The sequence below is a fragment of the Chiloscyllium plagiosum genome, unplaced genomic scaffold, assembly GCF_037043375.1.
Source record: "Chiloscyllium plagiosum isolate Xiang-an unplaced genomic scaffold, Cpla_swu_hap1 HiC_scaffold_5, whole genome shotgun sequence".
NCBI classification, from domain to species: domain Eukaryota; kingdom Metazoa; phylum Chordata; class Chondrichthyes; order Orectolobiformes; family Hemiscylliidae; genus Chiloscyllium; species Chiloscyllium plagiosum.
Window position 1 is genome coordinate 75,957,492 of NW_028270143.1, and position 18,836 is coordinate 75,976,327.

At 37.6% G+C, this 18,836-nt stretch overlaps 1 protein-coding gene across 1 annotated transcript in view; it reads right to left on the minus strand.

Moving 5' to 3' along the window:
• Positions 1–18,836, minus strand: part of LOC122549974 (pituitary tumor-transforming gene 1 protein-interacting protein-like) — a 63,311-nt gene that overhangs the window by 16,538 nt on the left and 27,937 nt on the right. The window contains exon 6 of the mRNA XM_043690289.2: positions 14,765–14,811. Within this exon, the coding sequence (XP_043546224.1) occupies positions 14,765–14,811 (47 nt within the window). The remainder of the gene's footprint in view (positions 1–14,764; positions 14,812–18,836) is intronic.

An 18,836-nucleotide genomic window follows, 5' to 3' on the forward strand; every position in this document is an offset into this window, starting at 1 on the left:
TTGAGGGTGATTTAGTGGTTTGGATCATAAATTGGCTAGCTGAAAGGAGACAGAGGAAAATGTTCATTTTGGAGTTCAGTTACTAGTGGTATACTGCAACGATCTGTTTTGGGGCCACTGCTGTTGGTCATTTTTATAAATAACCTAGATGAGGGCATAGAAGGATGGGTTAGTAAATTTGCTGATGTCACTAAGGTCGGTGGAGTTGTGGATAGTGCTGAAGGATGTTGCAGGTTACAGAGGGACATAGATAAGCTGAAGAGCTGGGCTGAGGGGAATCAAATGGAGTTTAATGTGGAAGAGTGAGAGGTGATTCACTTTGGAAGGAGCAACAGGAATAGAGGATACTGGGCTAATGGTAAGATTCTTGGTATCCATATACATAGATCCCTGAAAGTTGCCACCCACGGTGTGTTAGCTTTTATTGGTAGAGGGATTGAATTTCAGAATCACAAGGTCATGCTGCAGCTGTACGAAACTCTGGCGTGGTTGCACTTGGAGTATTGGGTGCAGTTCTGGTCACCGCATTATAGGAGGGATGTGGAAGCTTTAGAAAGGATGCAAAGGGGTTTCACTAGGATGTTACTGGTACGGAGGTAAGGTCTTATGAGGAAAGGCTAAGAGACTTGAGGCTGTTTTCATTAGAGAGAAGATGATTGAGAGGTGACTTAATTGAGACATAGAAGATAATCAGAGGGTTAGATAGAGTGGACAGTAAGAGCCTTTTTACTCAGATGGTGATAGCTACCACGATGGACATTGCTTTAAGTTGAGAGATGATAGATACAGAATAGATGTCAGAGGTAGTTTCATTACTCAGAGTAGTAGTAGGGGTGTGGAACACACTGCCTGCAATAGTAGTTGACAGGCCAACTTTAAGGGCAGTTAAATGATCATTGGATAAACATATGGATGAAATTGGCATAACGTAAGATAGATATGCTTCAGATTCGTTCCTCAGTGCAACATCGAGGGCTGAAGGGTCTAGACTGCGCTGTAATGTTCTATGTTCTCTGTGATCTTACCAAGGCCCTTTATTATTGCAGCAAGATATCCCTAATCCCCTACTTGTATCTTCTCACTTTGATGACCAACATATCACTTGCTTTTTTCACTGCATGCTTACCTTCAGCGACTGGTGGACAAGGACACCGAGGTCTCATTGCCTGTTCCTCTCTCTCAATTTATAGTCATAAACATAATAATCTTTCTTTCTGTTTTTGCTAACAACGTGAATAACTTGTCCAAATTATACTGCATTTGACAAGCATTTGTTAATTCACTCTGCTTGTCCAAATCACACTGAAACATCCCTACATCCTCCTCACAGCTCACTCTCCCACCCATCTTTGTGTCAACTGCAAATTTCGAGAGTTTGGGTTCTTGCAGTACTGCACTATTCCTTATCTGCCATGTTGAGGAATGACATGGATCTAGACCCTGGGATGATGTTCTTTTATAATTTTGCAGCTTGTCTCAGCTGCTGTGGTGCAATTGTCACAACTGTCCAAAAATAAGCACAATTTTCATGATTTCCACCATCTATCCAAATATCTGGATACGGAAAATTAACATTATCGATTAATACCACAATGAACGAGATGAACTTTATAATAGGAAGGAATTCCGGAATTTTTTTTCATGGCGCTATTTGTGATAAGTTAGAGGATCACTTGTTTTATACAGTTTAATACAAATGTCCTAATTAAGTTAATAAGGGGAAAATTTGATTGACTAATGAATTCAGGGATCTTCTCCAAATTAACCAAGTAAAAGCAGAGGTAATTGGGGAAGAAGTTCGAACTGCATAAGCTCCCCAGACTTGCGGTTAGGTAGAACCAAATATGTTTTAAACATGGGAAGTAAATCCTCAGTCTTAAGTTTGAAATGGAATGAGGAATAAAAAAGAAAATAGATCAACAAAATGTGTTAATAATAAATCCAAATGGGCACCAGGGCTAGGAAAGGAACTAAATACAAGAAGCTTCTAGGGAAGAAATTTAAATCTAAGTCAACAATTAACTTTTGGTCACCAGGAAACCAGTCAAATAAAAGGAAGTCAGGTAGCAGCGAATAACACTGGGGATATAAATAATACCTGTAAGCCAGATTGTGATTTTTCAGACTTTCCATTGCCGTTCTAGAATTCACAATTGTTTACACTGACTGTTCCATTTCATTCTGGTCATGCAATTATTCTGTTGGGAGTGCCTAATGCAAGTATAGCAAATATCTGCCCCTTGTAATTATTTAAAGTCTACGTAATGAGGCCAACACACAATCTATTTCCTGAGGCATTACTTTGTGCAAAAGAATGTTGTACAAATTTGGATTTTTTTTCTCATTAACAGGAAGATTCTCAAGTTACAAACTAACTATGGAATACCCCAAGGGCAAAATAACCAACATCTGTACTGTATAACAAATATGCAATTATAATTTAAATGGAATGAAGACAGCTATAGAACGGTTAAAAAAAAGCTGAGATTTGACATTTTAAGTATCTTCAACTGAACCGACAGTGGGCACGGTAGCAGGGCAACTATCATCTTGCCACTCCTTCATTTACTCTCCTTTTCTGCTCTGCATTTAATCCTAGACAATTTTTAAAAATGTTAATGTCTTAATCTAAAGTCCAGGATGGCAAAAAATCCAATATATTTCTGAAATTGTTATTTTACTTAGAAGATCTATACAATGCAAAGATATGCACAAGTTCAGCTTTATGAACAGCAATCTGCCACAAGACATATTGAAATTTGAGGCCAAGATCAAACCTAACGATACAAAATTCGTTTTTTTCAATCCCATTCCTATACAAATTCACATTAATATTGAACAGAGACCAGACATATGAACATGTAGGTAAAGATCAATCATAATTTAACAGAGTGGTGGAACTCGAAGTGACAGAATGGCCTGCTCTTTCTTCCACAACATACACAAACAAAAACTAAAATTGCTGGAAAAGCTCAACAGGTCTGGCAGCAGCTGTGGAGAGAAATCAGTTAACATTTTGGGTCCAGTGACCCTTCCCTTCTGGTCAATGGACGCGAAACACTAAGTTGTTTCTTTCCACAGATGCTGCCAGACCTGCTGAGATTTTTCAGCATATTTTGTTTTTGTTTCTGATTTCTAGCATCCACAGATCTTTCAGTTTATATTTAGCACCTTCTTCTATCATGTCAAATAAATAAGTGACTGATTTAAATTTTTTTTTTTTTACACTTTAGTTCACTTAAACATTAATGGATTTGGCCTTAACAGTTTCTTGGCTACATCAATAAGTTCAATAATGATATATCAAAAATATAAATTAATTACCCAATACTGGTAAAATAGCAACAATTCAAGAATTTGATTGGCTGCATAAAGTATATAAGACAATTCCACTGTTGCTCCTTAATTCATTTTTCAATTTTAGCATGTTTTCACAGAAAGGAATTAGACATCAGCTCATTTCAAATGCTAGGCTTTTAAAGCAAAGAGTATACATACAATGTAAGAGCACTAAAGCAATAGGTGGTTAAAGTGTAATGAGCTAACTTTTGATGTTGTCTCCCTGTAGACTACTAATCGTTGGCAATCCATTAGCCTGCCTCAAAATCAATAAATAATTAACACCTAATTGTGCTGGCAAGTGTTTGGTCCCAAGCACTTAGAAGGGATGGGTCTGGAAGGCCTTTCTATCCAGTTGTAAAAATTGTATAAAAAAAGACAACGCAGTCAAGAGTTCTATCAGGTTCAGGTGGAGAAGGTAAAAAGGTAGTTAGGATTTCTTTTATTTAAGTGAGAGAGACTCTTTTGGTAGTGTCCCTACCCCTGGACTGAGAAGCCCAGGTTCAAGTCCCACCTGCTCCAGAGGTGTGTAATAACATGTCTGAATAGGTTGATAGAAAAGTAAGTTAAAATTAAAAAATTAAGTGTGATGAATTACTTTTGTAGCGCTGAAGAGTTTGATTATTATTTCTTATTGTCAGGCAATAATAAGTTGTAGTGGTTGAATTCAACAGGGCACAATTATGATGAGTCATGTTCAATATTTGTAAAACATCTTAATAATTTCTATCAGACCAGATTTCATGGTGCTTTCATGGTTTGTCCTCAAATTTACTGCAAAGATAAATTAAGGCACAAATACCTAATAAAGATCACAGTCCTATGTAGGGCAATCAGCAATGCCTGCCTTTCTCTTTTCATCCTCTTGTGGCAATTCCTAAAGATTGAAGAGGACTTGCTTCCATTCTGACTTGATGGATTTTGTGATTGTCACAAAGTTCACTGGATAATTTGCAGACATTGTCACATTCAGCACAAACGGTGCTTAAAGAGTTGGGTTGAGGTCTTTTTCCCCCCTAGGTTTGCGCAGTTCATCCAGCCCCTTGTCTTCATCTCTGCACATTCTGCATAATATCTTGAGTTATGTGTGCTATCTGGGGAAATGACCTTTCCTCATTTTGGTCAGACCTGAGTCAGCATGGATATTTGCCCTCTTCACTGCTGTTCCAAGAACATTCCTAAAGTGATTCTGATGTTCTCCTGGGAATATCCTCCTGGGAATGTCCTCCCATGATCAAATTCTAGATTGATTCAGAAGTCTGGTGTTAGGCAAAAAAAAATTCAGCCAATTAGAGCTGGTTGAATGATAACTGCAGAAATGCTGGCATATTGGGTCAGGAAAGGACACTGACCTTGGACCATCTTTCTTGCAATTGGATTAAGGATCCTGCAACAGCACCGTTGATAGCATTTCTCCATTGCTTTGAGATTGCTGGGTCAATTTGTCCAAATCTCCTAAACACACTCGTTGAGAAGTCATCCCCAAGTTACAGAAAGTGGTCCATGGTTCCCAGAATTTCATCACTGATCTTAACTGACAGGAGGTTGTAAATGGGGAAGGCATTATACTGTGGGAGCTGGTTTGTTTCCAGGTATTATGTAAAAGACCCATTTTCTCATTCTTTAGAGAAGTCAATAATCTTCTGGAACTCAGTTAGAGAGTGCACACATCATTACTTGCTTTTAGAGATTGAACTCTATGCAGCTCCCCATTTGTTTTGTACATTTCCTCCACACCTCCAAGTAAGTTGTTAGAGATGAAGTGCAGTAATGAAGAGAGGAAAAGGGAGAAATGTTAATGCAATTACACATCCTTGATTGACCCTGTTTTCACTGAGATAAACAGCTTATGGTGATTCCACTGGTGAAGACTGCAGCTTGCATGTCATTATGGTGTAGACAGAAGACAGTAACAAATTTCTAACGGAAAGAAAACTTAAGGAGGACACCCCTTAAGCACTCTCAATTGACAAAGTCAAAGCCATTTATAAATTCTTATTTGTAGACTGACCAACCTACATGTTTATTCATTCTTACACTGAAAGTAAATCTGAAGAGATACTATAAATGTGAAGTGAAGGATTGAATTCAACATGCCTGAAAAGTTTTTCTGCATTCACATTACTGAATTAGTGGATGCTCTAGAATTGTATTCTAAAATACTCATCCCAAAAGAAACACATGGCAAACAGATTTCTAGCTGAAAAATGTGTTGCTGGAAAAGCGCAGCAGGTCAGGCAGCATCAAAGAAGCAGTAGAATCGACGTTTCGGGCATAAGCCCTTCTTCAGGAATGAGGAGGGTGTGCCAAGCAGGCTAAGATAAAAGGTAGGGAAGAGGGACTTGGGGGAGGGGCGTTGGGAATGCGATAGGTGGAAGGAGGTTAAGGTGAGGGTGATAGGCCAGAGAGGGGTTGGGGGGCGGAGAGGTCGGGAAGAAGATTGCAGGTCAAAAAGACTGTGCTGAGTCTGAGGGTTGGGACTGAGATAAGGTGGGGGGAGGGGAAATGAGGAAGCTGGAGAAATCTGCATTCATCCCTTGTGGTTGGAGGGTTCCTAGGTGGAAGATGAGGCGCTCTTCCTCCAGGCATCATATTGCCATGATCTGGCGATGGAGGAGGCCAAGGACCTGCATGTTCTTGGCGGAGTGGGAGGGGGAGTTAAAGTGTTCAGCAACGGGGCGGTTGGGTTGGTTTCTACGATTTCTATGTTGCATATCAGTCCTTATTATGTCTGTATTGAGTAACATTTGATTGCAATACTGAACTATGATCAGCACAGAATAACAATGGAAAGATTAGAAATGTAACTGTCAAACTAAATCAACAAGACTGAATCCTCAATTTTTATGAAGCTATATTGGAACACTTGACAAACCATCAAAACTTCACATCTTTCAAACACTAGCTGTCATGTATAAAGATACACATTTATTTTCCAAGATTTATAGGATATATTTTTAAGTCAAAATTAATGTTTTGGTAGTCAAGTTGGAATAAATATGAAATTTTATTCCTCCTGCAGCAAAGTTGTATTATAAGTGGATGGATCATCTAAACATCTACACAGTATCATGTAAGCCAATTTGAAGAAAATTCATCAACACTTTTCATTTTAGCAGAATTCTCCAAGCATTTCTTACTCAAATAGAATAATAATTTTAAATCAGATCTCCTTGGTTCTCAACCCTTTCATCAATGGGAATGATTTCTCTGCATCTATTATGTCCAGAGCCCAAAATCCTGAATTCCTCTATCAAGAAACAAAAATAGGATAGAATGCAAGTTGGCCCACTGAGCTTAGTTAGTCTAAATGGTCATGGCTGAAATCTATTTGAATATCATTCTCTCCTATTCTCACCTCATAGCCCTCAACAGTATTGCCTCTATTTCTTTCTTAAATATGCTCGGTGAGTTGGCTTCCACAGCCTTCTATGGTACAGAAGTCTTCAGATTCACAACTAAATGAAGAAATTTCTCATCACCTCAGTCAGAAATTTCCTAATGCATATCCTGATATCATGACCCTTGTTATGGCACATCTGGTCAGGAGAAACACCATGTCTGCATCCAATATATTCAACTCTATCAAAACTTTGTATTTCACTGAAAAATCATGTGCTTATAAGTTCCAGTGAATTCAGGCCCAATTTCTTCTTATACAACAAACCTGCCCTCTCAGGAATCAGTCTGGTGAACATTTGTGTAGTTTTGGTCATCTTTGCTTGTCATACAGGGAAAGAAACAGAGTGTCCCAGGTGTGCTCTCACCATGGCCATATACAGATGAAATAAGACCTCTTTGCTACCATACACAAACCATCCTATGATGAAGGCTAACATATTATCCTTTTTCAGTGTTTGCTGCTCCTGCATACTTGCTTTCAGTGACTAGAGCACAAGGATATCCAAATCCCTTTGTAACTCAACATTTTCCAAACTATTACTATTTAAATAATACTCTTCCATTCCTACTTTTCTACTAAAGCGCTTACTCACAAATTGTTGAAATCTCTCTGAAGCCTGAGTTATTCCTACTATTTCCTATCCGCTAATCAATTTTCAAATTATGTCAGCACATTACCACAATCCCACATGCTCTGATTTTTGCACAACTTCTATTAGGAGACTTTATCAAAAGCTTTCTGAAAATCCAAATACACCAGATTCACTCGTTTTCCTTCATCTATTCTACTTGTTACATTCTGAAAAATACTCCAGCAAGCCTGTTAATAATTACTTCCCTTTCACAAATCCATGCTGGTTATGTAACCCAATTGGCATTCACCATGTGTCCTGTTATCACATCCAGGATGTGGAGTCTATCAAAATAGACTCCAACATTATTGGGCACCTTGCAGTGCAGTAGTCATGTCTAAACCTCTAAGCCATGAGGCCTTGGTTCAAGTCTCACCTGTTCCACAGCTGTGTCATAACACGCCTGAACAGGCTGATTACTAATATACAGACTTCAGCATTTACTTACCACTGATGTTAGGCTAACCAGACTGAAATTCCCAATTTTCTTCCTTCCTCCTTTCTTAAAAATAGTCAAGTTACATACATTTGCCTCCCAGAATTTCAGAAAACGGCAGCCAAATCACTTTTTCCATGACACCTTCTTTCATACCTTGAGATATAAATATCAGGATCTGCGGACCAATCAGCTTTCAGGCCCATTGATTTTTCAGCTTTTTTTTAAGTAATACTAATTTCCTTCAATACTTTGTTCCAAACAGAATCTTGTTTGCCTAGCATTTCTGAGAAACGATTTGCAACTTCTGTGAACACAGAATTAAACAATTGTTTAATTACTTTGCCATTTTCTTGTTCTCCATTATCTATTTTCACATGTCAGGTTATAAGAGGGCTACATTCACCTATGCCAATCTTTTTCTTTCTTTACATACTTCAAAGAACTCTTACAACCCACTTTTATGTCCCTTGCAAGCTTCACTCATACTCTAATACTGCATTTTTACAACACCTTGTTCCTCCTTTGCTCTCAACTAAACTTCATCCATTTCTCAGATCTGCTTTTTTATCTGGCAACTTTATATGACACCTCTTAGGATTGAATACTATCATTAGTTTTTTTTGTTAACTGAGTTAATTTTTTGTGTTGGCTTCTTGTACCCCTAAAAACAAACTGTTGCAATGCACACATTTGATCTTAAATATTACCATTTCCGATCCACTGTCATGCCTTTCAGTGAAATTGTCCTTCTAAAATAGCCAATTTACATCTCATGTCTTTAATGTTTCATTTGCTGAGGGTTAGGATCAGCTTTCTTCACTTTCAAACCCTTTGAAGAACACTATTATATTATGGTCACTTTTTCCTAATGGACCTTTCTTAGCAAAGTTATTGATTAATCCCATCTCATTACATTAAACCAAAGCTAGGATAGCACATTCCTTCATTGGTTCTTCAATGTACTAATTTAAAAAAAAACTTGATGCACATTTCAGAAATGCATCCACCACAATATTATTGCTAATATGGAGTGTCCAATTTATAATTACTCAAGATTACTATAAAACCCTTGTCACATGCATCTCTAATTTCCTGATTACTGTCACTTCCTAACTTACCATTTGATTGGATACAGACAACTCCTACTAATACTTTCCACTCCTTGTTGCTATTTTGCTCCACCCACATTAGATTTCCTACACCGATATTATCTCTCATGATTGCAATGACTTCATCTTTCATATTAATGCTACCTCACCGCCTTCTTCTTTTTCATGTCCTTCCTAATATTATATCTCCTCAGATGTTCAGTTCCCAGCTTGGTTTGCTGCAGACATGCCCCCTTAATCACAGTCATATTGTGCCCATTTGCACTGTTAGTTCATCAAATTTATTGCGAATGATTCATGTGTTTGGACAAAGTATCTTCAGACTTGTGTTATTCCTCTTTTTCGAGTTTTGTTGTACAACAGTCCCATTTGTTCGTTTCCTCAACTCCTCTGCTTTATACTTTTGCTTTCTACCTCTCCAATATTTCATCTTTATTTCCCCTCACTCTCATCTTGCTACTTCAATTCTTTTCCTCTGGCCATTGCAATTTAAAGCCACTTCTCAGTACTAACAAATACCCCTGCAAGGACATTGGTACTGTTGGCTTGCAACTCATACTACTTGTACAGATCCCATCTTCCTCAGATTCAAATCTTTTCTCAAGCTTCCCTTCTCCAAGGAAAACATCCCCAGATTATGCAATCTATCGACACCACTGAATTTGCTTATCTCTGGAACTATTTTTATAAGCTTTTGCTGCATCACCATTAATACCTTCACAATGAATCTGGCACCAGGATTGGATGTAATACCACAGGTGAGACAGAAGCAGTTTTTTTTTAATGATAGATCATTATAACTTCCTTGATTTTATCCTCCACAGTTGTATTTATAAAGTCCAAAATCCAACATGCCTAATTAACTATTTATCAACTTGTCCTGCACCTTCAAGCATATGTGCAGTATATATCTACATCTCTGTACTCCTGAGCCTCCCCTTTATATAGTGTCCACTTTTGTTTTATTAGTTCTCCTCTTTCTTCCAAACAAATCATCACTTCTCTATATTAAATTCCAACTGCTGCAGTTCTCAGTACTTTCAAATTTTGAAACTCGATCCCAAGCAGACAAGTCTATGCCATTAAATATACGTCAAGAAAAGTTGTATCGAAAGGACCAACCACTATGTACATTCCTCCAACATGAAAGAACCTTAGTTTTATATCATACAGCCAGATTCATTTTCATGATGTGACTGCTCTCTTGTTCTATGTGAATGTTGCTAATTAGCCTGTTACGTGGCATTTGCTCTAATGCCTTTGAAAGTTCATTTATACTACATCAATTACCCTCATTTGTCTTTTACCTTATCAAAACCTCAATGAATTTCGGTCAACACAGTTGCCTTGAACAAAGTTGTGCTAGCTTTTCTTTATTAATCCACATTCGTCAATGTGACTTAACTTTTTCCTGATTATCATTTCTAAAGGTTTCTGTTCACACAGGTTATATTGATTGAGGAGCATTTACAGGGTTTACTGCTACATAATGTTTGGAACAAGGATGCAATATCTGCATTTTTCTGCTCCTTTGACACAGCCTCTGCATCTAAGGGGAAGCATCAAAGTGGTGATAGTCAATGCAGTTATAGTTCACATAGAAAGATACATCTGATCCAGTCCAGGTGAATAATCAATTTTAACTACGATCAGCTTCCTCATATCTCCTCTATTTTTACTCCAAGTATATCAACAACCTTCCCTTTCACTACCCCTTTGGCAGCACTTTCTTTCCTCGTAAAAACAGTGAAAAATAGGATCAAAGGCCCATAGCAATGCCCTTGTCTATAAGCCTGGCAAATCATCACATCTGGTGTGCAGTATACAATTTTGGTCCCCTTACCAAGGATATACTTGCTCACAGAGAATACAATCAAACATCATTGCACTCATTCCTGGATAGAGGATTGTCTTGTGAGGACAAGGATAAGACCAATATTTCTTCTTGTTCAAAAGAAAATAACGTAATCCTGTTGAAACATTTAAAATTCCGAGTAGCAAGGCAGGACAAATACTGAGAGACAATTTTCCTGAATCAGGAATCAATAACTAAGGGTTAATGTCTCAGAATAAAGAGTTGGTCATTTAGTCCTGGGTGTGAACTTTGCAGCTCAAGAAAGATCCATAGATTTTTGTGGAATTCAATAAGGGAATTCAGAGATTTGAAAACATTAGGGGATGGGTTCCACTGAGCTAGATCAGCCATAATGTTGAGTGACAGTGCAGGATATTGAGGCTAAATTACCCTTTATTTCTCAAGCTCTTAACTGAGCAAAGGGAAAGGTATTTTAAATGAATAAACTGTTAAAGGTTCAAAAATGTGAAATTGCACTAATGAAGATCTGGAATTTTCAACAACACTACAGAATGACTGTATGGAAGTAGTGTATTTCTGCTGGAAAGGGTTTGCAAATTACAGGAAACAAGTCAGATAACACATTAGAGTTAGTGCTATTAGAGTTTGAGCTTATTCTTTTAAACAATTTATCTTTATGGTAAACCACATCCTACTACTTAGAATATTAATGCACCATATTGCTATGTTGCCAGATTTTCTAAAATTTGCATGACGCAAAGATATACTTTCTGAGTGGCTGATCTGCAGTTTCTGCATATCATTTTAAACTTGTTCCATAAAGTCTAATTTAAAGAAAACCTTAATCAACTGAGCTGAGAAGTACATTTATGCTGGATTTTTGTGAAGATGCATTAGTATCGGCTGACTATTCACTGTGTTGAGGATATAGTAGCAATATTGAAAGTTTTACAGACAACAAAAGGCTGAAGAAATGGAGAAGCAGCACCTAAACAAGCCCGACTTATGAACAAACTTTGCACACATTCAGTTTATTCTAAATTATTATGCAACCGAAATAAAATAGAAGTAAACTATAAAGAAAAAAAAGATTAAAATATCTGAATAATCTGAGAGGAAGTATTACTTTGATAAAATGAAGAGAAATATTTTACTAATTAAAGAGAAATGATTTCAAGTGTTCAATCTTGCATTCAACAAGACAGATGCAGGAATGCCAAATTTCAAAAGGGAGCAACAATTTATACAAAAAGTGCTGATTGGTTTGCAAGTTGATTCCGATTGGTCAAGGTGCTGTTGTGAAAAGTTCTCCAGTGAACTTTTGTTCTTGGTATTTCTATTTAATTTAAAAGAGGTACAATAACTCGACTTGTCATTTTAACCTGCACAGGATGGCTCCATGCATAGGAAAAACAAAGCTTCCAGTAAGCATACGTGAGATACATCATAAGCACAATTGAGAAATGTGTTAATGATAAATTTGCATTGCTGCTATATATACAGTTAATCTTTTCACAAGATGCATTTAGAAGCTAGAAAATTGTTTAAAAGAAACATATGAAGATTTTCTCATCTTTGAAGTGACAAATTAGCACCATAATTATCTATCAGCCTACTGCCAGGTGACCGCAAACACCACCACCTTTCCACTCTCATAGATCCATGTACACCAAAGCCACAATGCAGTCTTTATTCTTTAAAATACTTCATCATATGGCCAGGGAATTCAGTGCATCTAATTTCAGTTCTCTTCCCACCATAATGAATAAAATTTAATTTACTCTGGGTTTGATTAGTTTATTCAATATATTCTTTTTTTTATTTTAAATGAACCCCCCCTCGTTCGCTATCATATCTACTTGTTAGATCACTCTGGTAGAAATCGAACCAAAATAGTTCTTTTTTTTTTTAAACATTTCTGCCACCTATTATCAGTTTGATATTATCTTGTCTGTCCCATAATCATCCTGTTATCATTTTTGTCGATGTGCTTATGAAATGTTTTATTATTTGTTTTATGTTCCATGAAAATCTAATTTCCTCTTGGCACTGAGCTTTTTTGAGTTACCTCCTAACTTCTTAATATTCTCTGTTTATGCAGTCTCCTGATGTCTGCATAATGGAGATCTGCCCCTTGTCCTAATTCACAAATGCTCCCCACGTCTTTGTAATAAAATATTACTGATCTATTTCGTCTATTCATTCTTATAGCAAAACACATTTTCCTGCATTCTTTTGAACACCGTTTTAAATGTTTCTTATTATTCAAGATCAATGATTATCCATGCAATTACCCATTTCATTGTCCCAAGTTCTATTCTCAGCTCCCCAAAAATCTCTTTATCTCCAATCTTTCATCTGGTTTGCTTTTTATGTCCTTCTCAATTATTATCTTTAGGCACATTAAATTATGCTCATTATTGCCTTTTTGTTCCCCACATGTCTTACTTGCTCTGGTTCATTCCCTGTTACAAAATACAATTCTGACTCTCCCCTTTTTGTCTATATACTGGATTAGAAAGGAACTATATACACACTGAAGCTACTCCATACTCCCCTTACCTAACATTTCTGTTCAGCGAATACCAGCTGGCTTAACAGCACCCTCAAACTGATTACAACAGGCTATTATACAGGGGATGATTTGGAGGCGTGGTGTTGGACTGGAGTGTACAAAGTTAAGAATCACACAACACCAGGTTATAGTCCAACAGGTTTATTTGGAAGCACTAGCTTTTGGAGCACTGCTCCTTCAGCAGGTCGTTGTGGGGTATAAGATCGTAAGACACAGAATTTATAGCACAAGTTTAAAGTGTGATGCAACAGAAATGTTATACTGGATTCAGTTGCATCACACTGTAAAGTTTTGCTATAAATTCTGTGTCTTACGATCTTACACTCAACAAATACCTGAAGGAGCAGCGCTTCGAAAGCTAGTGCTTCCAAATAAACGCGTTGGACTATAACCCGGTGTACCAAGGTACTCTTCAATTTGGGACTATAAGAAGGAATTTAGTAATTAAAAGCAGTAGTATAGTTATGGGGATAGATGGTATGATTTTCTGTTAAAATCATTTGCTTTTATACTTGTTCATAGGATGTAGACATTGCTTAAACCTAATTAAGCTCAGGAAGGTTTTGGTAAGCTGCCTTCTTGAAACACTGAAGTCAATGTGGTGTGGATACAGTGTGATTGGCGCCTGGAGCCTGGTTTGGGAGAAATGGATTTCAATTCATGGGGGATAGGATATGTATGGACGTGCGTATGATTATAACTGGTGAATTCACCTGCTCTTGGAAGCAAGAACCAATTGAGTTTGGTACCACACCAACAACCGGCTTTAATGTGCAATCTTATAAAATCATAGAATCCCTCCAGTCTGCATCGACCCTCCAAGGGCAACCCACTCAGGCCTCCCACCACCCTATCCCCGTGAACCCCGCATAGGGTTTATTTTTTAAACCAAGGTTAATCCATTTGTCTTGTACATCTCTGGACAGTATGAGGCAATTTAGCATGGCCCATCCACCTAACCTGCACATCATTGGACTGTGGGAGAAAGCTCATGCAGACAAGGAGGGATCGTGCAAACTCCACACAGTCACTCAAGGCTGGAATAAAACTTAGGTCCCTGACACTGTGAGGCAGCAGTGTTAACCACTGTGCCACCATTTTGTCCCTATCCTAATTAAATTTGTCTGAGATAATGAAATTTGTTAAACAACTCTGAATTAACTGACAATTATAATACTTAATGCATTAGATTCAAAACCCAAATGTATAGTGGATGCAGGGTCAATTATCACTTTCAAGAATGATCTGGATCACTATTTAAAAGGAAACATTTACAGGACTTTACATAAAATGTCAGGGGAGCAATACAAAATAAATTGCTCCTTTGGAGAGACAATACAAATTGAATGGTCTCCTTTTCTGCTGCATCTATGCGATGATTCAGTACAACAGATTTTACCTAATATATTAAACATCACTAAGTGATAAATGTAACTTGATATGTTGACATACCATATTTCTTGCAAATTTCATTATAGCGTGCTTTTGTATCTGCATCCCTGAGAAATAAAAATAAGAGAAATTAGATTTTCAAACCAGTAAGTTAAAGCCTCAATGAAAGTTATATCAAACCACAGGAAAAAGGTAAAGAAGTAGGCTGTATGGTCCCTTGAGCCTGCTCTGCCATTCAATAGGATGATGACTGATATGACGCTCCTCACATCCACTTCCCTGCCCTTTCCTCATAACCTTTGATCCCCTGACTTATCAAAAATCTATCTATTGCATTAAATACACAAAAAGATTCTGCACACAGTTCTCTGCTGCAAGGAGTTCCAAAGACACTCAACCTCAAAAGTAATTCCTCTTCATCTCAGTCTTTAATTGGCCCCTCTTAATTCTGAGACTATACATTCTGGTCATAGACTCTGCCACAAGGGGAAACATTCTCTCAGTATTAACCCTGTCAAGAATCCAATATGTTTCAATTAGATCACCACTGAGTCTTCTAAACTTCAATAAGTAGAGTCCAACCTATTAAACCTTTGCTCTTAAGACAATCTCTCCATATTGGGGATCATCCGAGTGAACATTTTCTAAACTGCTTCCAATGAAATGATTATTTCCTAAAATAAGGGAATCAAAACTGCTTACAGTACTCCAGATGTCATCTCACCAGCATCTTTTACAGTTGCAGCAAGACTTCCCTACTCTTATACTCCAACTCTTAAAATAAGGGCCAACACTACATTAGCCTTCCTGATTACCTGTTGCACCTGTGTCTAACTTTGTGCTTCTTGCACAGTAAGAAGTTCCTTTGTATTGTAGTTTTCTGCAGTTTTCTTTATTTAAATAATACTGCTCTTTTATTTTCCCTTCTAAAGTGAACAACTTCACATGTTCCCACATCATACTCCATTTGCTGGAGTTTTGCCCACTTAACCCATCAATTTCTCTCTGTAAATCTTTTATTCTAGCTAGTTGTTGTGTCACCATAGTCTTGCCAGACCATAGGGGCTACTCTCTCATTAGAGCTACTCTCTCATTAGAGTGAAGCTACTGGTGGTGATTTAACCTGAGGGCCACCAGATCTCAAGCGAGGGAAGAGGTTGAGAAGGAGAGTCCTTCATGGAAACCTCAAACTGGTGATGGGAACTGAACTCACACTGTTGGCATCACACTACTCTGCAAACCAACAATCCAGCCATGAGCTAAACCAATTCCCATTCTAGCTAATAGCTGGCAATCATCTATAAATTGGAACAAAACCTTGTGAATGAATCTGCTTTCTTTTTGGAGATAGAAAAGTTGTAAAGAAGATATTCTAAATTAGACTTATTGCAGTAATTTACAATTTCAATTTAACAAACTGAAGTATCCTAATTAAGCCCCGAAAAAACATGAATAGCATTATTTAAAAAAAAAGTCCTTTCAGCTCTCTCCTTTTCTTACCCAACAGGAATTTATTCAGATGATGCAGTTTTTAAAATAGGGAGATGAACAAATATATGGGATAATATAATTAGATATGACAACTTGAAGAACAAGACACGGTATATAAGTGCATGGTAGGAACTAATCAGAAGTTTAAATAAAAGACAATGGTCCTGATTATGATCTGAGCAACAAAGAAATGTCTTTTGTAATTCAACATGTATGACTTTGTGTACACCATTCACTACTTGGCAGTAATGAGGTGACCAGGAGCAGTTCAAACAGCAGAAAACTCCTCAACCAAACAGATAGAAAAATTCTCTGGATGGAAAGCAGGACAAACCGGAAAGATAAATGACACTTAATTAATTAAAAAAGGAAAAAGCAAACATTGAGCAACATACATATGATAAAAGGGAAGGTAAAAACAAAAACGTAATCATTACAAAGAGGAGCAAATTGCTACAGAAGTTGGAATCCATATATTTTTTGTTATCATTACAAAGAGTTAAGCTTTTAAATATCTGTATCACAATGGCAAATGGAACATAAGACAGAGAGGTATAAAGTAACAAGAATTAAAAAAAAAAGCAGAAATTTCATTTAAAAGACTTTAAATTTCAATAATGTCTGGAACAATTTGGAGTGCTTGTACAAGGAATACAAAGTTAGCTTGGAGTTACAGTGAACAAGATCATGCTGATCTTTTGGCGAATAATGTAACTTTACATGGTTTGCAGAGATTATACCTGGAGTACTGTGTGTAGTTTTGGTTTCTACATTCTTGCATTGGAGAAGAGTATATTGAAGGCTCACTATAACAACCTAAGGAGCAACCTTTTCACACAGAGGGTGATGCATGTATGGAATGAGCTGCCAGAAAAAGTGGTGGAGGCTGGTACAATTACAGCATTTAAAAGGCATTTGGATGTGTATATGAATGGGAAGGGTTTAGAGGAATATGGGCCAAGTGCTGGCAAATGGGACTCGATTAGATTAGGATATCTGATCGGCATGGATGACTTGGACCGAAGGGTCTGTTTCCGTGCTGTACATCTCTATGACTCTATATGGATATGTGTGGTGAGAGGGTTGATTCCATGGAGGGAGACTGAGTAAGTTAGGCAGAAGTATTTTGGACCTTAAAACAATGAGAAATGATCTAAATGGATCATATTAATTATTGAACAGATTTGACAGGATAAACATTAAACAATTGTTTCCATGGCTGAAAAATCTAAGAATAGGAAGGCACTGTCCAGAATAAAGGGGTCGATCATTTTAGACTGAGATCAGAAGAATTGTCTCAATAAAAGGGTTGTGAATTGTTGGAATGGTCTACCTTAGACATTTTATGATCCCAGCTGATAGCAATTCCGGACAAGTCAGAGGCTAAAGTGAAACCTGGCTTAATAGACCACAAGTTTTATTTCCAATATTTGTTCACTGTGGTCAATCACTGAATATATTCACAAGATGCTGCCAAAATAAAAGAACTAAGGTTATGACTCAAAAAGAAACACCATTTTATAACAACTATGTGAAACGGTCTTATTACATCTTCAGAAATAGATAACCCTTTTCCCCTCAACAATAATGTTTCAGATACTTGAACCTGAAAGAAGGGTCATCATGTTCCCACTTTCAACTTCTTGGTTCAGTTGGCTTTAGCTGTAATTGGTTTCTGGAAGTTTCTTCTTGTTGACTTTTAAACCCTTTTAGAGCAAAGGCATGGTTTTTCCATTCGATTAGCTTCCATCAGTTTTGTGTTTCTAGACTATTCCTCTAATGTACTCAGGATTATTTCTCCAGCCCTGACATTCTGGAGATGGATAAATTAAAAGCACCTGTTTGGTCTGACTGAACTTGTACACACTACCTGACATTCTGGATAGCTGTCTTTCTGTGATATTGACTCCTGTCACAATGCAAGAGCAATTTCTTTCTATTTGACCCTTGTTTCAAATATATTAAAGTCTTCACCTCAAGCTTTACTCCAAGGACGAAAATCCTCATTAGGAATACATGCAGTAAATATAGGCACAAGTCAGGAGTGTGATGGAATGCTCCCCATTACATGGATGAATGCAACACTCAAGAAGCTTAACACCATCCAAGACAAGGAGATAGTGAGGACTGCAGATGTTGGAGAGTCAGTTTTGATAAATTATGGTGCTGGAAAAAGCACAGGAGGTCAGGCAACATCTGCAGAGCAAGAAAGTTGATGTTTCGGGCATAACCCTTCATCAGGGTTGGGGAGGGGCAAGAAGGCTAAGAGATGAAGGGAGGGTTGGAGTCAGGCTAGGGGAAAGCGATAGTGGAATGGTGATAGGTGGACAAAAATAGGTGGTGATTGCGACAGGTTGGTGGGAAGTGTGGAGCAGATAGGTGGGAAGAAAGATGGCTAGGTAGGTCAGATCAAGAGGGCAGTGCCGAGTTGGAGGGTTGGATCTGGTATGGGATGGAGGGAGGGGAGATTTGGAAACTGGTGAATTCAATGTTGAGGCTTTGTTGTTGTTTCCAAGGTGGAAGATGAGGTGTTCTTCCTTCAGTTTGCAGGTGGTCTTGTTTAGACAGTTGAAGAGGTCTTATTCTTTCTTAAATGTGTGGATCAAAATGTAGTTATTCTCTTCTGATTAACAATTTTATT